Consider the following 27,241-nt stretch of genomic DNA (forward strand, 5'->3'; position numbering starts at 1 on the left):
GAATTCCGACAGAGCCAGGGAGTCCCAGGAACAGGACCCGCCCCTTGTCCTGCCCCGCCCCGCCCCAACCTAAGGTCGCCCGCAAAACCGGGAGTCGTTCCTGCCTCATCACTGGGAAGGGCGGGGAGCGCACTGGGCATGCTCCGAGCCGGGCGGGGGCCCGAGCGCCCCATAGGAGAAACCCATTTGCAGAGCCCCGAGGGACCGTCAGCCCCACTCCGTTCCCGCCTCCTCGTAGAGAGCCGAAATCATAGCTTTCAAAGCTTGGAAAAGCTGGTAAGTCAGAATCCGCGAAGGCGTTGTGTGTCCTCTTCCCAGCTGCTGTGTGGTTGGGGCCAGCACCTTACCCTCTCCGTGCCTTGCGTAGTACGAATACCTACAGCTTCGATCTGGGCGGCATGTGGAGACTGAATGAAATCAGGAAGACGAACATGTTTAGTTCACTTTGAAGATCCATTTCTTGAGTGACTACCTCAATTATCCATCATTCTCATACCAGTTTGCCAAGCGTGGAGATGAGGACACTGAGGTTAATGAACATGTGAGTTCTTGGAGTTGCTTCAATTTGCCTTTCACTAGGTACTAGGCTGAAACTACTTTTCTTTCCCCCCATTCAGCAGTCATTAGGTTGGACAATGTTCTCAAATTCGAGCTAAAAAATAACCATACACCTAAAGAAAAAAGACCTAAATACTTATGAAATTGTGCATTTCAAATCACCATAACGGAAAAAAAAGGAAAAAATATTCCCCTAATTGGAAACTAATAAATATCCACAAATAGAGGAATGATTAATTAGGTTATAGCATATTTGTAAAAGTAATAATAATTTTACACTAAAATGTTGTAATGGGGACATTTACTGTACAATGTTAAGTGACAAAAAGCTGAAAATACAAATATACCATGTAAAGTTTTGTCTACACATTCAACAAGACCAGAAGGAAATATAAGAAAATGTAAATAGTCTGTTTTTTTAGGTAGTGGGGTTGGTTTTTCTTTTTATTACTGTCACAAGGTTGTGTTTGCAATAATAAACATTTAAAATATCAAAAATTCTTGAAATTTTCTGTAAGTCTAATAATTATCATAATAATAACTACTACTATCAAGCTTCAGTGTAATCAATATTTTACACATATTCCATCTTTAATCCTTACAGGCCCTCTACAGAGTGGGTGTTTTTAGCTCAGTTTTACCGAACAGGAAACAAAAAGGAGCTGTTCACATTTAGTGAGAGACAGGGTCAGGATTTGAACGTGAGTTGTTCTGACCTCAAAGCTAGGGTGTTAGGTCTTTTAATACTGCCTCTCTGTATAGTTACTGACTGTATACTGATCATAAGAGAAACCACATATCATTTCATTTAGTGTCTTTTTTGTCTTACTTTCTCTCCCCTTTGATGTGTTTGTAGGCTACAGATTACCTTTAAATTTCTGGTTTCCTCTTACGGTTTTATTTTGGGGGCCAAAATATTAAAGTCATCTTTTTAAGCTGTTGCACCTGGAATGACATGATGTTATTATCAGCAATGACAGTTGATCTTATATCATAAGCTCCCAAACTTTATGCAAATGGAGCTTTTGGATGGACACATAATCTTCTTAGTCTACGTGGTTGAACTCAGCCAAATCTAAAGCAAATAGAAGCCCGGTGGGGAACAGGGTTGTACCAGATCTCAGATAATGGGACCAGTGCAGAGAGGACCCACACAGATTCCGGTCCTTGGGCAATCATTTTGGAGACAGAATCACAACATAATGGAACCACAGGGATCATGGACTCAGGACGTTGCTGTGATGAAAAGACACAGAGCTGCTAATCTTGATGTTTACTGAGAGGGCCCTAAAGCAGCCCTCCTGTTGCTGATAAGTTGAAAAAACAGTCAGCTCTCTCTTTTAATGGGGCTGGTAGACTGTAGGAGGCCTGAAATTACTTACTACACAAGAACAGCAAACATAAAAAGCCAAAGAGGGTCATTTCATAGGATAGGAAGATATGCCACAGACCTAATATGCATCACTGGTAATGGACCAGATTCCTGCAAGTGGAACGAGAGATAAGCAACTGAACAGTTATTAGCAGCATTCCCAGAAACTGCCATTTGGGTAGAAAAATCTGGAGCCAAGCACTGCAGACAGGCAATTAGCTGGGGGCATTTGTAGGAAGAGTTGCCTGGAAGAATAACAGAGGATTGTCACTCACATTAAGACTCAGGAAGTCTGGGCACCACATGGACTGTTTCAATGATTTAAGGGCAGGGCTCCCAGCTGAGATGCTAATACTCATCAATTATTCGTGCTGTTAATGCAACCTCATGAAGGCCCCCAAGAATCGGGAAAAACATGTGCAAGTGGTGCTGTATAATGACAAATGAAAAGAATACAGTGTAAAATTATATACATAGTATGGCTTCAATTCTGTGATTTACTAGGTTAAATCTAAATTGCCATTTTGTAGGTCAACAATAGCTGAACACTGGCAGCTTCCTGTATTTCAGCTTAATATGTACACATAGAAAAAAAGAGTAGAAAGAACTGCACCAAAATATTACCGAGGGCTCTGAGTATTGCATTTAGAGGCAGAGTAACAAGACAAGGATGGTATCTTGTACAAATTAGGAGAATTTCAAATCTTTGGGCATTTATTTCTTTGTATGTCCTTATGGTTCCCGAAGTCCTATTTTACAGTAAATGTGTTTCTTTTATGATCAGAAAATTTATCTATTGAAAAATTTCTTTCCATTGCAAATTATTTCTGCCAAAAGAGTTTTGTCTGTGAAACTGGTGAACAAATTTAGCATGAGTACATGAGCAGACATGAAGTGACTGTTGTCAATTCATTCGTTTATTCACCAAATATTTATTAAGCACCTACTGTGTATCAGGCAGTACTCTTAGTGCTTGAGAGACATCAGAGAACAAAACGATTTCTGCCCTCCTGGGCATGCATTCTAATAGGGCAAACCAATGAACAACTCACATATAGATAAATGAATTACATTGTATGTTACAAGATCAGGGGAAAGGGTGACAGGGAGAGTGATGGAGGGGAGGTGGGTGGGGAGTTGCAATTTTGAATAGGACTGAGAAATTTAATCACTTAAGCAAACACCTGAAGGAGATGAGGGAGTTATTCATGCAGATATCTGGGAGAAGAATTTTCTGGGCAAAGGGAATAGCTAGTACAAAGGTCCTAAAGGGAACGTATCTAGAGTACAGAGGCTTGTAGTGCAAGGGGGAAACTGCAGGGATGAAGCCAAGAGGTACCAGGGACCAGAACCTGAGGGCTCTTCCCTCATAAGCTCCAGGAAAGACTCAGCCTTTCAGTGTGAGCTACATGGAAGCCAAACCAACCTAATGGCTGCAAAATGTACCTCTCAGCACAGCAAAAGTTAAATGCTGTCCCTTTAGTCGTCACCCGATGCCACCTTGCTGGTAAACACAGATTTGAATAAGTGAACTGAAATCATGCAGCCATCTTCTGTTATAAGGCAGTCAGCCATACAATCCAGATTATGCATGTATTTTTAATGATGTCATAGAAATAGAAAGATAACAAACAATTATCTTGCAGTGTCTCAGACCTTCAAGAACACTTGAATGAACTCTCTCAGGGCTACACAGACCTGAATTTGAAAAACACTCTAGTGGCACAACACCACATAGATTTTCTGCTACATGAAAAATGGAAATGTTAAGTCTAGGGACTTTGAGATCCTGCTCTGGAAACTCAACAGAAGGCTGTGGCTTTAGAAATAAAGAGAAATGATGAGAAATGCAGAGAATGGAAGTTGGCATCCTGAACTGTGGCTGATGGTGCTTAAGTAATGACTTTCCCTGAAAGGGAGTGGTATCATTTTACAAAATCCAGGCAGAATGGGTTTGTCAAGCCTCCCAACCATACCTTCAAGGTTCACATGCGTGGTAACAGAAGCAGAGAGAGAGAGAGAGAGAGAGAGAGAGAGAGAGAGAGAGAGAGAGAGAGAACCAACAGGTGATGTACAATAGTCATACAGAAGTTATGCTTCGAAAAATCAGCAACAATATGGAAAGCACTCAAGGATTACCCCAATAGAAGATTCTAGGGAGAAGAGTCAGGGACAATACTGAAGGCAGCATTTCTTAAGGTTTGATCCAGGAACCACATACTAGATCACCTGGGGAGACGGAGTCCTTGCGAAAAAGCAGAATCCTGGCCTCAGCCCAGACCTGAATCTCTGACTGTGGGACCCAGGGACCTGAATTTTTTAATTAAGTATGAGAACCTTATGTACATTGAAGTTTTATTTCCTATAGCCTCCAATGTATATACACCAAGAACATAGTCTGAGTAATAACCTAAGAGGATGGCAAGTTTTACCAAGAAATAATCATGGTCTTGCAGGTGTCACTGATGCTTGGAGGAAAGTATTAAGGACCAGAGTATCAACTTCTTAAAGGAGATGCACATATAAGGGGGTATAAGGAGATGGAAAGAGGTTATCCCCTACATGCAGATAATAGGAAGCTGTTAGGCAATTGAAGAATGAAGGCCACCCATATCCACCCCTGCAAACAGCTCCTTCTACCATCCCTGCCTGTCGAGAGTCTACCCATCCATTGAGGTCCACCTCACAAGCTACTTCTTCCTGGATTAGCCCAACTAGTTAGGAACTCTCTAATCTCTGCAGCCAGGGTAGTTGGTCTGTTCCTTTATGCTTCTCATCTCATCTCATTCTGCTATTGCTCTTGGGTCTTTGACGCCATCCATCTGACCATGCTCACCTGAGCAAGGAGCAAAGGCATAAGTAAGCTAACCACGTGACTGGAGAGGAGGCAGTAATGGTGGAAGCATACTGTTAGTAATGTTTGTGAAGAGGCGGTAGACCTTAAACACATTGGAGTATGTAGAGTACACACAAAACTGAAACTAGGAAGGTCATTACCTCCTGAAAAGTAATTGGACAAGTGGGGGTAGGGGAGGGACAGTTGTTTACTTTTTGCCATAAACCTTTTGTACCTTCTGAATTACCTACCATGTGAAAGTATAAACTATTTAAAAGTAAGTAAATTCTCTCTGAAGAAAAAATGTATGCCTAATATTTTTTAAAAATTATTTTGTTTTACATTTTGGCTCCCTCTAAATTTTGTTGACCAAGTGCAAAGCCCAGGTTAACTGACAAGTCAAGGCTGTTATTATGAGCAGTGCTCAACAATGTATAGCTTGCTTGAAAGAAACAGCTATAGATCAAGAACTGTTACTCCTATTGGAAATGCTCATGCCTGAGGGATGGAACAGAAATAGCAAGCTTTGGATGAGGATGCAAGAGAAAGAAAAATCATTTCAGTGATCTCTAGATCAAGAATGATGCTTTCCTGACAGTTGATAACAGAATGGCCAGAGAAGATGGAGAACTTCAACTACTCAGGTTTCATCTGCAAGTCACATTCATGAAAAGATGGCCATTCTTTTGCCTGATCATTCCATCCCTGAGATGCTGGAAACCTGATCTGGGCCCAGGTGAAAACTGTGCTCCCAACCCCCGGTGACATTTCAAGAATGAGAGACACTGTTCAGCCTGGCCTGCCCAGTGCTCTGCTGACCTTCTAGTATTGCATGGATGACACACCACAGGATTTCCTCAACTGCACCCTGACGTCCTGCTAGGATGTCTTTCTCATTTTTTCCATGGTACACACAGTCACTGTGTTGTAGTCAAACACACTGTCCCTCGATGTCTCTGTAAACATGAGTCACATGTGAAGCTAAAGGAATCCACGTTTGGCCAGAGGCATATCATCTTTACATACGAGGTATGGGCTGATGAAAGTCACGTGATTCATTGCCAAGCTGTCAGACCAGTGCTCAGCGACTGACTTGGCATGGCAGCCGACAAGGTCTACAGAGAAACTGCTCTTCTTTGTCCCAGACTTCCCCTTCCAGGGCCATGTTCTCCAGCTCGTACACCACAAAATGTTCCCCGCTCCCCATTTCTTCACCTCTTGGGCTTCCCTCAGTTTGGTGTTTGATGCCACCTCCTTGTTCGGCCCTGGTCCTCCCAGCCCAAGCACTGACACAGAACTCTTTCTTGCCTCCCCTTGAAGAATGAAGGCCACCCATATCCCCCCCTGCAAACAGCTCCTTCTACCATCCCTGCCTGTCGAGAGTCTACCCATCCATTGAGGTCCACCTCACAAGCTACTTCTTCCTGGATTAGCCCAACTAGTTAGGAACTCTCTAATCTCTGCAGCCAGGGTAGTTGGTCTGTTCCTTTATGCTTCTCATCTCATCCTGACTTGCATTTACTTATTAATGTACATGCCCTTTGGAAGGCTCTTGGAAAGTCCCCAGTGAGGCCAAAGATCTTCCTGATGCTATGTGGGCTGTGACTGTTACTTCTGAGGAAGGTATGCAAAGGGCTGTGAGCCCCTTCTGAAAAATTGCCTGCTTTTCTGCAGTGAGCAAGAAGAGCTATGTTGTGTCTATAAAGTCGGGAACTCCCTCCAGAATTTTGCCTGCAAGCTTGATAATTAATGGGCCAATAAATAGGTAGAGGAGAGACTGAGATACATAAACACAGAAAAGGGAGACATGTGATCAGTGGTGTCCCAAATAAGGTATAATTAATCTGTGATTAGATACCACTATTCACTCTCAATTTCTATGTGAAACAATTAAAGGAATTAGGACCTCTCCCCTGCCTCTCCACACCTGGGAGTCACCTAGTTGTGCTGACAGAAGGCCTACGAGTCAAGGACACACCCATTTACTGTCTCACTGCATAGCTGAGTGAGCGTATTCCAAACCAGCTCTGGGACCCATGACTTCCTTCCTTAGGCAGCAGGACAAGGGATAACAGAGTAAGTAAAATCCATCATAGAAATTACCAGGGCACAGAGTGATGTCTCTGTCTTTATCTACACCATGGATAAGTGTCTCATGGTTTCAATTTCATTGCAATCTAATATCATGTACAATCTCAACCATGGGATGCTGCCCCAATTCTGTCAGCACCCATGGTAATATTTTGTCCTCACACTATAGGATAAATGCATTAGGGGTAGCCTTTGTCTCCTTCTCAGGCTTGTGCAGTCTGAGTAACCAGCTTTCTTTGACTGCACAAGGCAGACTCTTGGGCCTCTCCTCCTGTATTTAGATTCCACTAGATCCCATTTAACATGTTATATACAACTGAGCAAGAATGCTGCTCCAACTGTGAGCTCACATCATTTCTTCTCATGTTGGGGGCCTAGATTGAATCTGTGATGAATGAGAAAATTACATGAAATTGGATTGCCTTATTTTGAAATGCCCAAGTCAGCCCAAGTCCCTTGACTTACTAAGGCCAGTGTATTATTTTTTTACACTTGGTTCAGTGGCATAAAAAAAAAAAACATATGTAATAGTAGTACATATTTCAAATGCCAATTCGCATGAGGGAACAATTTCCCAACAGTGTTATCTAGTTTCTTCTCAAGTTCCCTGGGTTGAGGTCAGTCTTTGTAGTTAATGTTGGGTTCCTGACCCAAACACAGCCTGTGCCAGTTATGAAAAAAAAAAAATCAGTTTTCCATGGTTTGGATAAAAGGTGACCATGGGAACATGTACAGCTCTGTCTCTGTCTCTGATGAAGTCATTGAAAAACCAACCCAGCCTGGCTGTCCTGTGCGCCCACACGGAAATTAACATAAAGGACTGTCAAGCAAGAGGAAATGGACCCATTCAGCAAAGCCAGCCTTGGCATATGGAGCAAAGGAAAGTATCCATCCCATTCAGGAGGGAAATATCTCTATTAAGAACCAATGAAGTAGTCTTGAAAACTGTGCTTTGTAAGGAAAAATATGGACCCAATCAATTCAAAGAAAAAATCCAAATGCAGATAACACTTATGTACAGAAGTGAGTTATTTTGACACTGTTGATAATTGCTAAAAAAATGAAATAAGGGACTGAATAAATATACAGTAGTGTATCCCACTGATTATCATATGACTCTTAAAATTATTGTACAGTTTGTAGTCACATGGGAAAATGCTAGTGAATAGTTTAGATGGAATGTGCAAGACATAAAGCTGTATTCATAGCACAACTTCATAAAGAAAAGCATGTTTCTGAACATAAAAAATACACTAAAAAGTATAGTAAAAGAAAGTTAACAGTAGTTATTTCTAGATGATCATAGGACGGGTATCTTAGTTTATTCAGGCCACTATAAGAAGATAAGATAGATTGGGTAGCCTATAAACAACAAACAGCTATTTCTCAGTTCTGGAGGCTGGCAAGTCCAAGATCAAGGTGCCAGCCGATTTGGGTCAAGTGAGGATGCGCTTCCAGATGCACAGCCAGCCATCCTCTGGCTGTGTCCTCACGTGGTAGAAGGGGGTTAGGGAGCTCTCTGGGGTCTCTTTCACAGGGCGCTAATCCCATCCTGAGGGCCCCATCCTCATGATATAATCACCCCAAAAGCCCCACCTCCTAATCACCATGGGGATTACGTTTCAACATATAAATTTTGGGAGGACACAAACATGCAGTCTGTAGCAACAGGTAATTTTAACTTTCTTCTTCATATTATTCAAATCTTCTACAATATACACTTTAAAAATAAGAGGGAAATACTTTCTTAAACCCATGTAACCAACAGTAAACACAAAACTTCAACTCTGCTTCCACATAGTTGTATAGGAAGATATTCTTATACCAGGGTGACTACAGCACCTACTACAGGAATTCCATGACTCTTCTGTGGGAGGTTTGACTGCGGTGCCCACAATACCCCAGGTCTCCTCATCTCCTTCACGCCAGCCCTGTTGGTAGCCTTGCTGAGTCCTAGAGTCCCCAGCAGTTGGGAAGCCCATGAGCCATGGAAGTGCTTAGCAAGATTAATTGAATTCCTTCGTGTAGGAATTTAAAACTGGAGAACACAGAGAGAAAAGTTCAAAGACACACAAAGTGTTTGCGAGATCAAGAGACAGCCAGAGTTAACTGTGGTCAAATGTTACGTTCATGACCTGCAAACAAGTGACTTCCTGGTGTCCACACCCCTGTGGAGTCCTCTCCCACCCTGAGACTGAGCCAAAGTGACCTGCTTTGGCCAAATGGGACATCAGTGAACATTGGGGCTGGCACTCTCAGACCCCTGAGATGCCCACACTGTTAAGAAGCCCAGGATGAAGGACTCCACAGAGAGAGGCCCAGCCATGCAGGTTTGTGTCAGCTGAACCCAGAGTAGAAGAGCCACCCAGCTAACACACTGAATCATGAGAAATAAATGACATTGCTGTTGTCAGCCACTAAGTCTTGGGAGGGGTTTGTTACCAGCAATAGATCCAGGGCGGCCCCGACAGGAACTCGTGCTGCTGGGGCCTCCGCCTCGCATCCTTCCATTTCCAAACTGCTTTTCTTCCTGGCTTGCCCAGGCCCGCCAGAGTGCCCGTCCTGAGATTCTTTGAGACTGCCACCTTCCATATTGGCCCCTCTAGTCTTTTAGCAATCCTGCATTATTTTAAGGCAGGAGTTATTAAACCCCAGCCTAGGAAGAGCTAAGCCAGAATGTGAAGGTCTTCAGGGAAGGGCGCTGTGGATCTTGTTTGTGTCTATCACAGAGCAAGACCTTAAGGGGTAGTCATAAATTAATGAACAAGCAGATCTTGGGAGCTTGTTTAAAATATGGATTCCCGGGTCCAACCTCTGGAAAGTAGGACTTGGTAGGTCTGGGTTGGGTCCTAGAAACTGCATTGTTATTAAGCCTCTTGAGTGATGCTGAGGCAGGTGGCCTATGGAACACATTTTCACCATCAGTGCCTCCACTTATATTTGCAACCCACAGAGTCCAGTTGGTCAGTTTGCCAGCTGACTGTGCATCAATCACCTGGAGAGCTTATTCGTGATACTAGTTCCTAGTCCTCACCGCTGACCTACTGAATCTGAAACTCCCTGGAGGTGGAGTCTTGTAGTCTGTATTATTAAGAAACTCCTGGGTGAATCTGATGCACCTGGCCCACAGACTGCAGGGCATTTGGGAACCACTGCCCCAATCAGCACAATTCTCTGAAAGTCATTTAGTAGCCAGGCACACTTCTCCCTCCCAAGAACAGAGAACACACCTCTCCTTAGTTAGACATTCTCACTCGAACCTTTAAGGCTTTTTGGAGAAAGGTTCTCATGATTACTGTGAGAAGTATTTGCTGAGACTTCTTCTAAGCCTAAATGTCTCATGTGCCAATCAGATGTTGGTAACACCTGCTTCTCAAATGCCATGCGGACTAAATGAGGAAAGGTGTGTGATGGTTTTGAAACTGAAAACACCACGCACATGATTTGTAAGCCTTTGATCATAATATGTCATGCAGGAGGTTAAAATATATTTTTCTATTTTAAGATAAGCAAACAGGATTCATTATGAGTTATCTTGTTCTCCTAAGGAAGGGAGAGGCAGACCTTTGGGACCCCCTATGTAAATTGTTTCAGGGACAGGAAGCCCTGGCTACATTTCTAATTCCTTCACTTGGCGTTCAAAGCTGTGCACGATCTGAGCCTTGCATCATCTTGCTCTCTTCTTCCCCTGGCTCCTCCCCTCCCCCTCCTCCTGCTCCCATATGTCATCCCTCCCAAAATGCTAATGAGAGTGCTGGTTCACCTCTGTCACAGCCTTGGCTCAAGCTGCGCACTATATCTGGAATGTTCTTTCCCATCCACCTGGACCTTTCCTGAACCTTTGGTATCTGTCACTATCTCCCACCCTCTAGTCAGACAGAATTGACCAGCTCCTGTGCTGAACCCCCACTGAACATTATCCAAGCCACTGTATCACTTGGTTGTGTTTACCTAAGTCACTCCACCCCTTTCCCCACCTCCAGGGCAGGGGCTTTTCCTTATTCATCCTTGTATCTTTGGCCATGAGAGTAATGCCTGGCACAGAAAAGGGGCTAAATAAACATTTGTTAATTGTATGAAAGTTGGGGTCCGTCTTTGGTGGGGTTTAAACTTCTAGGGAAAAACGGTGCTCATGCCTGGCAGTGGTCACATGTCTCTGAATCTGATCTTCTGCTCTTGTCCTTTGCCCTTTTCTCCTGCATGCAGAGACTTAGGAAAACCAAACAACTCACAATAAGCTGCTTGCCTGATCTTTAGCTGGTGGGTGTACCCAGTAGGTTTAGAAGACTTTGTCTAAGTGGGTATTATATGTAAATGTAATATTTGAAATAAATGAATAAGCTACTAATGAGAAATCTCTTCACTGAGAGCCAGTTATGAATTTTTGGTGCCTACTAGATACCTCCAGCTGGTTGTCCAACAAGCACTTCAAACTCAACAAGTCCCAAACTAACAGATCAACTCTACCCGCCAAGCCTGCTCCTTACCCATTGACCATCTGCCCATTGCCTGGGCTCCAGGCTCCAAGACCTCCCTCTCTCTTGCCATCCAAGAAAATGACTTGTTCTCTTCATTCTGTCCCCACAGTATTTCTCACATCCTTCCCAAGCTCCACCTTCTACATCAGGACCTCCTCATCTCTCACTAGGGCTCTTGCAAATAGCCTCCCAACTGATCTTCCAGCTTCCTTTCATTTTTTTCTTGGTATCTTGGTAATAGATTAATTTTGCTAAAGCACAGGTTTGAACAAGTTACTCCTGTGCTTGAAAATATACAGTGTTTCTCCATAGCCTTCCTACTGGATAAAGTCCAAACGCCTTAGTCTGTACTGTGTATGATGGTAACAAACCTATTTTATCAGATACCATCTCTTGGGAAGTAAGAATGTGAGGAGGAAGTAGCAAGAGGCATTCATTCAGTCAAGAAATAATGATTAGCACCGACTATAAACCATGTACTGATCTAGGTTCTGGGATAGAGTGAAGTCTGATTTTACAGAGCTTATTGTGAGCAGACAAAAAATGGAGTTATTTAAGTCTGCTTTTATGATAACCTGTATCCTGAAAAGCAAGAAATAGATTGTATAGACTTCACTGGCCTCAATTCTTTCCTCCTCTCTGTATCCATGTCTTTGCCAAGTGAGCTTGAATTTCCTTACAATAGAAGTAGATGGACTTCTCCCTGCTCAGCTTTGGGCTCGGCCATGTGACTTGCTGTGGCCAATAGGACGTTAGCAGGTGTGATGCAATTAGAGGCTTGGAATATGCTTGAGTGGTTAAGCTTGTCCTTCTTGCACTTCTGCTTCTGTCATAAAACAACTGCCCCAGCTAGACTGCTGGTCCCGAAGGATGAGAAAAATGTGAAGTAGAACCAAACTGCAAATAAATGCTTATTGTTTTAAGACAGTTTTGGGGATGGTTGTTTATATAGTATCATTAGGTAATAGCGGACTGATAGCAGGAACCTTAATTCTATTCTCCATGAGATCTGCTTGACATCTCCGCACTGGAAGTGTGTTTCAGAAGTACTGCCTGCTGTCAGGCTGGGTCTTATACTTTCTTACTTCCATCCAAGAAACCCTTCTCTGCAAGAAGTATTTTAACCTAGCCATTTGCATTAGCACCTAAGAACCCTGAGTATATCTTTTCTTTGCAGCCTGAAAGAGCTAGCTGAGACAAGGTCTCCCGTACATCACGAGGTCCTGGATGGGGAGAGATTGTTCTTGACTGCTGTCCTGGCACAGAGTCTGGTTAGCACATGGTGCACTCCACTAGTTGTGGAACCAGATGAAACTCGGCCAAAATTAGTGAATTTAATGAAGCAGTCTGCCCTCAGTCCTCTCTTGAAAGATCTTTTTCCATGCAAGAGATTATTATCAATTCAGTTTATCTGTCTACCTCCCTACCCACCCACTCATGGTGACTGGAAGGCATTCTGTCAGGCACTGGGATACAAAGGCAGATTAGGCCTGACTGATCCTTGTCCTTATAGAGACCACAGAATAATAGAAGAGACAAATAGACTATGCTAAGGTGGTGAGATAAAATCGATCAGAGGAATGAGAGCAAGATACTGAAGGAATACAGACTAATCCAGTTTGGCAGGTCAGAAGTCTTCAAGGATAAGAGGACACTTGAGATGAGTTTTGATAAGCAAGGAGGGATTGACCAGGTAGAGAAGGGGCAGAACACTTGGAGAAGGTGAGCAAGTGCATGAACTTAAAATCCATGGTGGGAATGTAAGGGTATGTGAGGTGGGTGGTAGGTGGGCAGTTGTGGGAAATGAGGTAGGAACTCAGGCTCAGCCAGATGCGAGGAGCCTTGTTGTGGCTACTGTGAGGGGCCTGGACTAGGTCCTGAGGGCACTGGGGAGCACTGAAGATTTTAAGCATGGGAATGACAGGTTCGGACTTTACACATCTAAAAGATCCCTCCAGCAACAATGACTTGAGGAGGAATGAGGAAGTTTGTTAGGTCATTGCAGTAATAAAGAGGGAAATGAAGATGACATGACATGCTGGTGGAAACCTGGAAAAGTGAAGGGATGGGAAAGTCAGGAGGCTGAACGACAGGCCTGGTGATTGAGGGATGGAGAGAGGTGTCAAAAATGGCTCCCAGGGTCGGGAGAACGGAAGATGAGTCCCCTAAGGGTCATGTGGGTCAGGGGGACTGCAGGGCCTCCAAGCATAGGTCTCATAGACAGCTGAACACCCCAGCTCGGGAGAGCTATGTATTTGGGTTTCTTAAGAGTGGGATGGTGTCTGAAACCATAGGTTTGGTTTGGGTATTTTGCCTGCCCAGAGCTGGTGCTTGCAGAAGCCCTGAAGAGTCATCCTCACGTGACGGGGATGATTTTTGGAGCCCCAGAAGAATCCCTACATGGCATGTGAGAGGTTATTCTAGGATATCAAGGTGGATACCATCCTTATTTGCCTTTATGTTGCCAGAACCTTCTACAGGGCTTGGGCATTAGTGCATGCTCAGTAATACTGGGTAAATAAATGAATGAGGTGCCCTGGTCCTTTGGAAGTCATAGATGGAGAACCAACATCATCGGGCTCCATTCCTGGGGTGATTCTGTTGGTTCAAATTCTGAATTAGTTCGGAATTCCCAATAATTCCGTGCTTTCCAGAGATCCTCAGCTGATTTCTATAATTGCCTTCCTGAGAATATAGATTCCCAGGCCCCACAGACATTTTGATATAGTAGGTCTGGGCTGGAGCCTAGGCATCTGCTTTTGAAACAAGCTCCTGAAGTGTTTCTGAGTCTGATGCAATGTGGACCATATTCTGGGAAAACCCACTTGTGCTGGACATTAGCCACTTCCCCATCCAGATCTGCTCTCTGCTTTTATTTACTTCGGATAAAATGACGTTTATGTGAAAGGCCTGGACTACCTAGGCTCCTTTCGTCTTTGGCTTCCATTTGCATTCAACCAATGGGAGGCAACAGCAGGAGACGTGTGGGAGGAGGGAGGGTGAGCATCTATGTCCTTGCGTCCCTGCCAGTCTGTGGTTTGGCAGTATGCTGCATCCACAGCTCCTGGTGGGCAGCCCCTAGCTGCTCGTTTCAGCTGTTGCCAACTTCTGCACTGGCTTTTTTCGCCCTTCAAGGCCTGGAGTAGTAGTGGCTTCCCACAGCAGCTCGTCTCTGCGTGCTTCAAAATCTATTTAACCCTACTTAGACCTCTAAATAATTTGTTCATTACATGCTCTCCAGTTACCTCTTTGAGGGTGCCCTCTGCTTCCTGCCAAGACAGGAAAACAAAAACATTGACTGGAAAGAGTTGGGAATTCTGGGTCTAGTTCAGTTTAGTTCAATTCAATTCAGCAAACATTTACCGAGCGAGGTCCTTTGAGCTGGGCTCTGTGCCAGGAGCTGGAGATATACAAAGTGACTTAGACACAGAGTCTGCCTACAGAGAGAGCACAGCTTAATGGGGTGTAGAGCCCCAGAATGCAGGGTAAGATAGGGTAACTCAGGGTAACACTAGAAGTGCAGTGGGCATCATAATGCCAGGAGTGCCAGACAACAGAGGTGACATGTAGAATTTGGGCAGGCAGGGAAAGAATGAGAAAGAGCCATTCAGACAGAGACTGAATCATGAGGATGAGAATGAACCTGGTGTGTCTACCTGGAGGAGAAACAGAGGCTGGGATCTTCATGCCCCTCTGCTAGGAGGCAGAGGGATGCCTCAGAGCCTTGAGATATGGGATACTCCCTTGGGACAGGTGCTAGTCAATGTGCCTCTTCATCCAGGGACTTCACACCCCCTTTCCCAATTACCATGATTTGGGATCCTTTCCTTCTGAAGCAGATATAATTCACCGACCTATTAAAGCTCCCTTGCCTCCCTCAGTGGGGTGTCTGGGAGAAAAGAGGGATACTGGGTGGAGTAATGGGCATGGGGTCTGTGAGATTAACCCATGGCTAGTATGTAACATGGACCTCCCATTTGGGATTCCTGATTCCACAAACTATCTCCATTGATTTTAAAAGATCAGTCTGGCAAATTTCTTCTCATCCTTCAGAAGCTAACTGAGATTTCTCCTCCTCCAGGAAGACCTCCTAGATCCCCCTATCTAGTGTTCCTTCTTTTGTATTCATCATTATCTCTGGTAATTTGTATGATCACCAGCCTAGCTAGTCCACTTGACTAGTATAGCCTCAAGCACATGGCTTTGATCTATTATGCACTGAGCCCAGGGCACAGCAGGACATCAGAAAATAGTTGTTGAACTGCACTATAAGGAATTCTTGCTGCATTAAAAGACATAGTAATAATAATGATAATGATATTATCAGTCCTGTTTGAGGAATGAGGAAACTGTGGCCCAGGGCAGTAAAGGGAGTTGCTTATGATTACATAGCCCATAAATGACAGGGCAGAACTGGGACCTGAAACCAAGCAAGCCTGTTCATCCCAATGGCTGGAGAATACATGGCTCCTCACCTACACAGGCAGTGTGGGGCTGCTGATCAATACTGCTTAGCTAGGAGCTTAAGAATAAGAGCACGTATTGATAGAGCAATTTCTCTTTGCCAGGAATTGTTCAGAGCACTTCCTTTGTATCAACTCACTTAACCCTGACAACAGCTTCCTGAGGTGTGTGTATCATGGCCCAGTTTGACAGATTAGGATCCAGAGACTTGAAGTGGTTAAGAAATGCATCCAGGGTCATACCAAAAGGAAGAGGCAGAGCTTGCATTCAAACTCAGACTTATTCTAGAGCCCATGCTCTAAAGCATTGCACGTTCCCCAGGGAATGCAGAATCAGCTTCAGATTTAGGAAGAAAAAGAAAGAATTTACATATATTGTATTTGTAGGAGGTTTATAAACAGCAATATGTCTCTACATCATGGCAGCAAAGAAAAAAATATCATGTTTCTAGAACCATCCTAAATTATACAAATTGAGAGTTTTGGAAAATTTAGTATTTAGTGCATTACATAGTAAATTGCATGGGCCTGGTGGAATGTCCTTATTTTGCTACTGAGAAGCTGTGTGGTCCTGGACACATCTCTTACCCGCTCTGGGCTTTATCTGTTTTCTCATATTTTGGAGCCTTCTTGAAAGTGTTTCCTTTTGGATCACCAAGTACAGGAAGTTTGTATCAAGCACAGTCGTTTAGCGCCCTCTACTGTCCATTGCAGTGCTGTCAGTGGTGTGGTTTGTTAGAAAGGAGAGGCAGCCTTCTGTCTGAAACAAGTGGTGGGCAACCAAGTGCCAACACAGAATTCCATGACATAAAACAAAATCCGGCCTTGTTCCATCCCATCAAAGCCTTTGGAGTCCGTCTTACACAGTTTCAACTGTTTTCTGAAGGGTTTGCTCCTGAGCACACGTGCATGCACGCACTCTACACCCACACACAGTGCCATCTCTATTATTACAGTCAACACACTGCAGGGTAATTGTCTGTCTTTTTGAGCACGAGGCTTAGTGTTACTCACCTTTATATTCTCTTCCTGCCTCCAGTACAGTGTATGACACAAAGGCCCTCAACTCAGGTTTTTTACTGAATGGATGATGGAGAGAAGAATGAATGAACAACAGGGACAGCCTTCTAGAGAAGGGCTGGGGTGGCAAGGAGCAATTTGGAACTAGCGAACCTCAGGTTCGGCAAGGTTCCCAGCTGATCTCAATTGCACTGGCATCTTTTCAAAATCAGAGCGAGGAAGCAGTTTTGTGAAGGGGGCAAAAGGAGGTCTTTTGGGGTGTGGCTTGGGGTGCTGGATACACAGGTGTATTCATTTTTGGAAAACGTATTGAGTTGTATACTTAGGTGGACTTAGGATTTGTGCATCTTTCTGCATGGATGTTGTACTTGGACAAAAAGCTTACATAAGTCTAATTTGAGAGGGTGGTAGATATATCCCCTTATGCCTTGTTCTAAACATAGAGGCAGGAGGCAGGTTGTTGAGTTTCTTTGAAAGAGCTATCTCTATTTGCTGTCTTAGAGTCTAGCTTCTAACTCCCCAGCTCTTATCACAGTCCACCTTCTGTGGTCAGACCCCATGGACTTCCTCAGTGTTTGACTCTTTTGCTGATTCCCTTTTTCTTGGAATACTCTGTCCCTTGGCTTCCAGGACTCAATGTTTTTGCTCTGTTTGGCTACAGCTCAGCCTCCTTTGCAGGCCTCTCTTCCAAGAATCATTCCTTGAAGTTCTTGAGTGTTCTGTGCTAGGTCTGCCCTGTTTTTAACTCTGAGAATTCTCCCCAGATGATCTCATCCCCTATCATGGCCAACCCTGTGCTGATGACTCACAGATAAATATCTTGGGCCTGTATTTCTCTCCTGAGCTGTGAACCATTTATCCAACTGCTTCTTTGACATCTTTACTTGAACATCTCAGTGGTAACTCCATTCAGCGCATCCCTGGATGGAATCCACTTTTTCTCTCCACACCCATTCAAAACATATTCCTCCTTCTGTGTTCCTTATTTCAGTGAATGACTCCACCATCTACCCAGGCGTTGGGCTTAATTCCCTGTGGTAGACTGTATTATTGTTTGGCAAATACTGTCCCTTCCCTTTCCCTCCCGGAGCAGAGTACAGTTCTACACCTTATGGACTTTGGGCTTGCCTACAGGTCTTGCATTGAACAAAGAAATGACCATGTGGCTCTTCCTAATAGATGCTCTAGTGGCATTGTGCTAGGAGGTATCTGTGTCTCTGCTTTCCCCCATTGCTCCTGACATCCATCAGAAGAAGAGCATGACACAGATAGCTGTTACTCCTTCAAGCTGGGTGCCTGAATGGGAGCCATGTAAGGCAGATCTGAACTTGGCCTACAGCCTGGAGGTGAGTCCAGCTGAGTTAGGTTGAGCCCAGCAGACCCACAGACCCATATACAAGAAACAAATGTTTATTATTATAAGTCACTAAGATTTCTGTACTTTTCCATCTCCTCCCTCCTCACATTCAACCAAGTCCCATCAGTTCTACCTCCTACATCTGCCTTGATACTCCTACTGCTCCAGCTTCCCACTGCTCCATTCCAGTGATAAGCCCTAGTCCAGGCTTTTACCATCTTTTCCTTGGACTCTTGCAAGGTTTTCTCACATTCCCTCTTGTCCTCTTTAATCTAATTTCCACACCACAGTAAAAATGATCTTCATAAAATCCAGGGCTACTCCAGCCCTTTTGAGACATCCAAGAGCTTGTCATCACCTTTAGGAAAATGCCCAGGGCTATGGCACTCAAGGCCATCAGCCCTCTGGACCTGGCAATACCTCCTGTTCCTGTTCCTCTCTCAGTGCTTCTCCTCTCTGCTCTGCCTGCACAATCTCTTTTCAGCTACTGGAAAGCCCCATGTTCTTTCTTGCCCTGGGCCTTTGCCATGCCTTTCCCTCTGCCTGGAACACAATCCCACTTTCCAGCCACAAGGAGAGAAAAGAAGAGAACCTGCTCAACAGTCCTGGGCATTCCTTTCTTTATGGCTCTTATTGCTGCCTGGTGTTGCCACTGAAACAGGTGAATTCTCCCTCCCCAAGATTCATGCTCCACGGGGGTAACTCCACCCCCTGAAGACGTGGACTCTCAGCTCTTTCGCGCACGCGCAGCGACGTTCTGCCAGCTGCTCCCCCAGCGCGCCTGTGTCTTGGTTGCTGAGGTGGATGAGAGCCCTTCTTCTGCTCCTCGGTGTGTTTACGTTTACTGCCCTAGAATGACATTGCTTTCAATGGATTTTTCCATTATTTATTTATTCCAATGATAATAACAGCTCCCCCTTAATTGAAAGCCCGAGGTGCGCCAGGCGGTTGGCTGCGATAGCTTTACACACATCAATCTTCAGGGAGAACCTCCGAGGTAGGTACCGTTATTCCCGCCTGACAGCTAGACCCTCTGAAGTTCACCAGAGACAAGCAGCTTGTAAGTGAAAAATCTGAGCTTTTAACCCAGGTTTGTCTTAACTCCGAAGCCCACACGCTACCCTAAACGCCCCCACCCTTATGTAGGGACATAAGCAAGAAGTTTATAATAAATGATAAATAAAAAAGTAAAAGTAAACTGCATCACCACAATGAGTACAGTTGTGCAAAAACATGTCTGTATGTGGACAAAGCCTTGAGAATATTTGCTGTGCAAGAGTGGGAGGATCATGTATGTTTTTTTCCCTTTTAAATAATTTCCTTTAGCGACAGTTAAGATAGTTTTTATAATTTTACAAAAGCTGCCCTTCACTTGGAAAAAATTATCATCTTTAGCCCAATGGTTCTCAGCCTCGACTGCACATGAGAATCACCTTGAGGGGCTTTTTAAAAAGATACCCAAAGAAGTAAATCAATCTCTGGAGGCTGGTCCAGGCAGTGGTATTTTAAGAATCTTCCTGTTGATTTTAGTGTGCAATTGGGATTGAGGAACCACTTTGTAGAGAAGCTTCTCCCACTCTCCTCCTGGAGAGCCTAGCCGCCCTATATTCTGCCACCCCAGCATGGAGACCTCACCCCCATGTTTTCTAGGAATCTGGGGCCTCAGAATCTATACTCAGTGCTTCCACCTGGGAGAGAAGCTGCTCCCACTTACAGACGAAGGAGTGGGGAAGAGCGGCTGCTTAAAGTGTTTCCCAAATCGTGGTCTCTGTAAAAACTGCATTGGCATCACCTGGGAACTTCTTAGAAACGCAGATTCTCAGGCCTCACCCCAGACTAACTGATTAGTGGGCGTGGCACAGCAGTGTATGCTTGAACCCACCCTCCGGTGACCCCGATGCCTGCTCAAGTTTGAGAACCACCGTCTTGTAAAGCATCCCAGTTAATTTCCTGGACACTCTCCGCACAGTAGGGACTCCCGCAGGTGTTTCAAGCTGAGATGTCTTCCTTCCTGTTTCTCTATTAGTCCAATCCCAACTGCTTTCTATCACTTAGAAATTCCTTATGGTTTCTGGTGGGTTATGATACCCATTCTTGCTTTCCAGCATTCTGGTGGATTTTTATTTTTAATCGTGGTAAAATACATACAACGTAAAATTTACTGTCTTAGTTATTGTTAAGTGTAGAATTCCGTGGTAATAAGTACATTCACAGTGTTATGCAATCTTCACCAACATCCATCTACAGAATTCTTTTAATCTTCCAAAACTGAAACTCTATACCCACTAAACAACTCTCATTTAATGAATTTTTTAAAGGCATATTCTTTTTCTGTCATTAAACAGAATTTTGGATGGAATTTGAGTCAGTAGATGCATGTGCTCTGATGCCATCTATTTTTTGCGGTTAATTATATGTAACATAAAATTGATCATTTTAACCATTTTTAGGTGTATAGTTCAGTGGCATTAAGTGCATTCATGTTGTTGTGCAACCATCACCACCTTCCATCTCTAGAACTTTCTCATCTTGCCAAACTGAAACTCTGTACTCATTAAACACAGACTCGCGTTCCTCTGTCCCCCCAGCCCATGGCAACCACTGTTCAACTTTGTCTCTATGACTTTGACTGCTTTAAGTACCTCAGAGATGTGGAATTATACTGTATTCGTGCTTTTGTGCCTGGCGTTTTCACTTAGCATAGTTTCTTTAAGATTCATCCATGTTGTATCAGAATCTTTTTCAGGCTGAATACTCCTCCACTGTAGGTATACACCACATTTTGTTTATCTATTGATGCATCAAGAGATACTTGGGTTGCTTCCACTTTCTGGCTATTGTAAATAATCCTGTTATGAACATGATTGTATAAATATCTCTTCATGTCCCTGCTTTCAGTTCTTTTGGGTATAGAGCCAGCAGTGGAATTGCTGGATCATATGGTAATTCTATTTTTAATTTTGTGAGGAACTGCCATACTATTTTCCATAGCAGCTGCATCATTTTACATTCCCACCAACTGTGCACAAGGATTCCAATTTCTTCACATCCTTGCCAACACTTGTTATTTTCTGTTTGTTTTTGTTTTTGATAATAGCCATCCTAATGGGTATGAAGTGGTATCCCATTGAAGTTTTGATTTTCATTTCCCCGAGGAAAAAATGTTGAGTGTCTTTTCACGTGCTTATTGGCCATTTGTGTATTTTATTTGATGAAATGTCTATTCTAGTCCTTTGCCCATTTCAGAATCTGGTTGTTTGTGTTTTTGTAATTCTTTATATATGCTGGATATCAATGCCTCATCAGATATTAGTTTGCAGATATTTTCTCCCATTTTGTCAGTTACCTTTTCACTTTGTTGGTAGTGTCCTTTGATGCACACAAGTTTTTCATTTGGTGAAGCTCAGTTTGTTTTTTTCTTTTGTTACTTGTATCTTTGGTGTCTAATCTAAGAAAACCAGTACCAAATCCAAAATCACAAAACCTGGTGTTTTCTTCTCTGTATGCCATCTTGATCCAGCCTCTAATAGCAATTTTCAGTTGTCTGACAGTTAAATACAATACGTATCTAGCTTCTTCCTAACCCCATCCTGCCTCTGACATTAACATGGGTGTTTAAAACCTGGCAATTTTGCTATCAATTCAGAGTGTAGACATAGCTGCTCTCTGATGAAAGGCTAAGACCAGCTGGAATAGTCAAAAATCTGAATGACCTTGATCTTAACCCTGATCACACTGAAAGGGACATAGGGAAAGTAGAATAGGCAGGGCTTTTGGAATTAAGTGGACCTTCTTCAAAGTCTTGGTTTATAACCTGCCTCTGCCACTCTAGCTGGGTGTCCTGGGGAAAGTTTTACCTTTTTGAGTTTCAGTTCTTATTCTATTTTTTATCTCTAAAATGGGGATACTCATACCTATCTTGAGGTGTAGTTGTGAGAATGACAGATAATGTACATAAACGTCTGGCTCTCGGAAGCTGGGAGGTCTTGTTATGTGTTGTGTTGGACTCCTCTATTTGGCCTCTAGCCTGTGGGCTGCTTCCGAGGCGAGGCTAGCACATCTCCATCTCTGGATACCAATGCTTGGTCCCAAGCCTGGTCAATGGTAGGACCTGATTTGTTGGGTAAATTATTTGGAAGGTGAAAAAACATTCCTTTGCCTGAAAGCCACACCATTTTCATGGCACACAGATTTGAATCTGTGTGCTTCTGTGAACTCATGTGAAATGCATTCTTGCTCTTTGACTGTACTTCTTTCTACGTTATGGATGCCAAATGAAGTTTCTTCTCTTCACTGCTGCTGTTTTTCTACTTTCCAAATGAAAAGGATCCTGTATCAAAGATAGAATTTTGGAAGGGGTTTTGGTGGAGGTGAAAGCCAGATGCCTTAATGTTCTGGTTTTAGCATAGGAACTCCCAAGTCTGGGAAACTCCTCAGGCTTGGGGTTACCCTCAGAATGGTTGGACAAGGGAGGCTGATTGACAGATATCCTCACTATCAAACAGGTTTTTCAAATTCCCTCTAAAGTTTTGTTTGATAGGTTCTGCATGGTTCCTATAGGTTGCATCGAATTTAGTATTTAGAAGAGTATAGAGCAGATCAGATTTTCATTCTGGGTTCATTCAAATTTTTATTCTCTGTACAAAGTAATCCCACTGGCTAATTTAGAAAAGTTATAGCTTGCAGTACTTCTTGTCACACTCAAGTGGCTGAGACTGATAAAATATGTATATTAAATTTTGGATCATAGCTCCTTTTCTAAACCTATTTTTGGGCCACAGATTTTGCTCATCAAAACCAGGCTTGCTTCCTTGGTGAGGTATTTGCTCAAAGACAAGTCTTTATGACTAATCTTCAGAGAAAGAGGAAGTAGGTTCATTTTACTTTAAAAACCTTATTGGATGCCAAAGCTAGTAGGATGTGCAAAATTATAGGCTTAAGATGTTTTAAAAATTGATTTTAAAAGAGTTGTGGCTAGTATTTTCCATCCCAGTTACTATTTCTGAGTTCAAGGTTAGTGGAAGATGATTACAGTTACTTAACTGAAACATGATCAGGCAGGCGTTTTATATCCTGGTATATTTTTTATGATCTTCAACTGGGCCAGCAAACTCCATGGATCCAGTTTCCACAGGTCCAGATCATCCCTACTGTTGTCAGCCTTCCACTCAAAATGTCCATAGATCTAAGCAAGTCATCTTCCTGCTTAAAAATCCTCAGTGGCTGTCCCAGTCCTCCCAGGATAATGTCTCCAAAGAATTCCAGGCTTGGCTTGCAGGAGCTGATCCTCAATCAATCCTGTAAGCTTGCTTCCTGCTTCTCTCACAGCCTCTTCAAGGCCTTCTACTTATTAACAGAGCATAAAATTAACCATTTTAAACTGAATGATTCAGTAGCATTAGGGCATTTACCACATTGTGCAACCATCACTGCTATCTAGTTTCAGAACATTTCATCACCCTAAAAGGAAACCGTGTGTACATTAAGCAGTCACTCCCCATTCATTGCCCCTCCCCTCAATCCCTGGCTACCACCATTCTGCTTTCTGTCTCTATGGATTTATCTATTTTGATATTCTGTTTAACTGGAATCATACCATATATGACCTTTGTGTCTAGCTTCTTTTATGTAACAATATATTTGAGGTTTATTTGTGTGGTGGCAGTATTAGAAACTCATGCCTTTTTGAGGCTGAATAATATTCCATTATGTGGATATACCAGAATTTGTTTAGCCATTCATCTGTTGATGGACATTTGGCTTGTTTCTACCTTTTTGCTGTTATAAATAGTGCATGCATGTACATGTATTTATGTGAGTACTTGCTTTTTATTCTTTTGGGTATATACCTATGAGTGGAATTGCTGGGTCATATGTGTAATGTTTTGAGGAACTGCCATATTGTTTTCCTCCCTTTCTCTTGTATTTCAGTATTACAATACATTCAAGAAAATTTCTGTCAGAATACAATTATAAGATACCTTTAATTATATTAGGCTGTATACAAAGCTCAGGGCAGGGGTTGTTTCTCCTTCATCTCTGAATCCCCAAGACCTTGTACAGGGCTGCACAGTGAAGATGCTCAGTAAATGTTTGTGGAATTAGGTTTGACTGTAGGGGTATTATATACTGCTTTATCCTTGAGGAAAATGTGGTGTGTACGGTAGGGCTTTGAATGTGAGTCATGAGCTAAGTGGAGTCAGAGGGTGGCCGAGGCAAAGAGGACCTTACCCACTCCTTTGGACAAAGGGGAAGGAAGACTGGTGTGGTAGAGGCAGTTGTCCATAGACCTGCTTCTATTGCTAGTTTGCCTTTACTTAACTCATTATAATTCTCTGGGAAGTCAAATCCCCATCTCTGTCAAATGAAAAGATCGAATATTTTAATGATAATTCAATTTTTTGGTTTACTTTAAGCAATGGAGACTTTTTTTTCCCCTATGAATTCACAGGTGAAAGCCCAGTGTGGTAGGAGTGATGCATTTGAGGAGAACTGAGGATGAGGGTGGATTGCAGGGCACCATCTATTCTTTTGCCCCAAGGACCTTGGCAGGACCCCAAGACTCCAAGGTCCCAGCATTCTGAGCCCCCTCCCAGTACCTCTGCGAGACCTCTGCTCTACACATATTAAGAAAGCATTAACACATACAAGTACATATTATTCTGCAAAAAACTACTTTTTTCCAAGCAGTAGAGGGGAACTTAAAGATTGAGACAGCACCTCAAACAGGAAAAGATCTTTATGAAAAAGTATAGTGAATAGTACACTTGGTTAAAAAGGGGGTCCCTCACCTCCCTCGTACCTCATCATACTTGAAAAGATACTATGGGTTGACTTCATGAACAGAATCATCAGACATTTTTACTTTGCTAACAACGGATTCCTCCGCCATGAGAGCATTTCCTCGGAAAATGTCCTGCTGAACATGCCAATGGGCAGGCCTAGTCTTGCCCTTACACTCCGGGCTGCCTTTTCTTTCTCTTTCCTGGTCTTGAAAGCATGACTTTTACACTGAACCCTCATGTTGTCTTTTCTCTCTAGATCTTTGCTTTTGAATTAGCCTGCAAAACTGGAGGTTGGCTGGGTCCCCCAGACTATTTCTGACCTGCCCATTGCATCGGCAAGTGATAACCTGCCCCTCAACAGTGATCATTGCTGATACTCACCTTCCTTTGGTCTTGTTCAGTTCTCAGCTCCTCGGTAGGCAACACTTCTGAAATTATGCTGCCTGAGCCCCAGAATCTCTCCTGTTTATTCAGGTTATTCAGGCCTTGAGACTGAAGATGGTTTACACAGATGTCTGAACTACCCACCCCCACCTCGAAAACACGTTCTTATCATTAACATTCCTACTTGCTGTCATAGAAACATAGTTTAAGCAGTGTAACCACAAACATTATTTACATTCCACTGTTAACCCTCTCATTCATTTTTTTTTGCAAAGCTCTTCTTGAAATTCTAGAACTTCTTTGAAAACAGAGTTCCTAAATGATGGTCCCTTTTGGCGGGAGAGCCCTATTATAAAAATAGGAAGGAAATTCAGTTTTAATATCCCTCTGATTTTACTTGCTTAACATTTGCTTTCACTCCAAGATAGGCATAAATATAAACACTGCAGTATTTCCACCATTTCTTTAAATACTTTTTTTCTTTAAAGGGAACTCACCATTTTCCAGAGGGTGCTCACAGGAAGATAATTCTTCTTGCTCCACCATGATGCTGTTGGACTAATGGAGAATCAAATGTTGTAATCCTTTAAATCGCACTTCAAAATGATTTAGAGAAGCTGAAGTCTGTCTTGTAAACCCCAGCACTTGTCTCAGAAATCTTGCCTCTATCAGCTTCCAAAGTATAATGCAACGTGATTATTTTCCTCTGGGGAAACCTGTGAAACAGGTCTTTGAGCTCCATTTAATGTGTCAGAGTTTTAATTGATTCTTTACCATGTCTATCCACCCCATAATAGCAGTGCTAAGCGCAGGACGTGTTTTACGGGAATAGTCACCCAGAGCTTAATTTGTTGTTGCATAGCAGACAGACTGTTTCACAGGGAAAATAAATCTGTTTCGTGCCCTGAGAAGTTCTTCCTGATGAAGTGTGTTCTGCCGATATCGAGTGCAATCCTTGATAGCCTCCAGTGAGCACTGATGCGGTTCCAAGGAAAACTTAGTCACTGTTCCTTGCCAGTTCTAGAAAAATATTTTGCTTGAGGAGAGGGCTACCACACAACTCTGATCCTTGAACTCATTTACTTTTTTTCTCTTCTTCAGTCACAAGACGGTGATACGCATGCCCTTATTATCATCCATGTAAAGTACCTTCACATATGTTATCTCATTTTGTCCTCATGATTACTTTGTACGGAGGGCAGGGCAGGTATCATTACACCCATTTTATGATAAGAAAACAGAGTGCCGAAAAACCTGGCAGGCTTCTCAAGGAAACACATGATATGTGCTGAGCAAGGACTACAAAGTAGATACTCTTTTTAGTAATTACCATCTTCCTTGGAGACCAGCCAAGATTGCTCTGCAGGAGCTTGCTGCTGCAGAATTTCTGTTCCCAACATAATTTGTTCATTCAATCAACAAACATTTGTATTGAGTGTGAATACTGGGGCTCAAACTTCAGGTTCACAAAACAAAGGCAGCTTTATATTTTATGTAACTTAAATTAAATTCTCTCTTGGACCTTTATTCTTCCTGGCGGTGGTAATTGTCAATTCTAGGTTTTCTCAGCCTGCTCAGGGATTCCCATCTCCTGCCTTTTCCCCTGGAAGTTGCCTGTGAGTTCAGCCCTGTATGAGAAGGTGATGCAGGAGTCATACGGCCTTCCTGGGTCTTTTCCCCACCCTGACTGCTGTTGAAATATGTGGCCCATCTGGCTTCCCAACATGTGGTTATTACTGGCATCTATTATGTGGTATTTTTTGTTTTTTTAAGACTTGATATTTTTTTTTTTAATTGAAGCATCGTTGATGTACAATATCATGTTGGTTTTACATATAGGACATAGTGATTTGATAGTTATCTACATTATTAAATGCTCACCCCAATAAATGTAGTT

The 27,241-nt window shown here is 43.0% G+C and overlaps 1 protein-coding gene across 1 annotated transcript in view; it reads right to left on the reverse strand.

Annotated features, from left to right (window-relative positions):
- Window positions 1-26,091, reverse strand: part of PTPN3 (protein tyrosine phosphatase non-receptor type 3) — a 119,620-nt gene extending 93,529 nt beyond the window's left edge. The window contains exon 1 of the mRNA XM_036903331.2: window positions 25,842-26,091. Coding sequence (XP_036759226.2) covers window positions 25,842-25,890 — 49 coding nt within the window. The 5' untranslated portion in view covers window positions 25,891-26,091. The remainder of the gene's footprint in view (window positions 1-25,841) is intronic.
- Window positions 26,092-27,241: the final 1,150 nt, after the last annotated feature.

Source organism: Manis pentadactyla, chromosome 3, assembly GCF_030020395.1.
Source record: "Manis pentadactyla isolate mManPen7 chromosome 3, mManPen7.hap1, whole genome shotgun sequence".
In the NCBI taxonomy this organism is placed as follows: Eukaryota; Metazoa; Chordata; class Mammalia; order Pholidota; family Manidae; genus Manis; species Manis pentadactyla.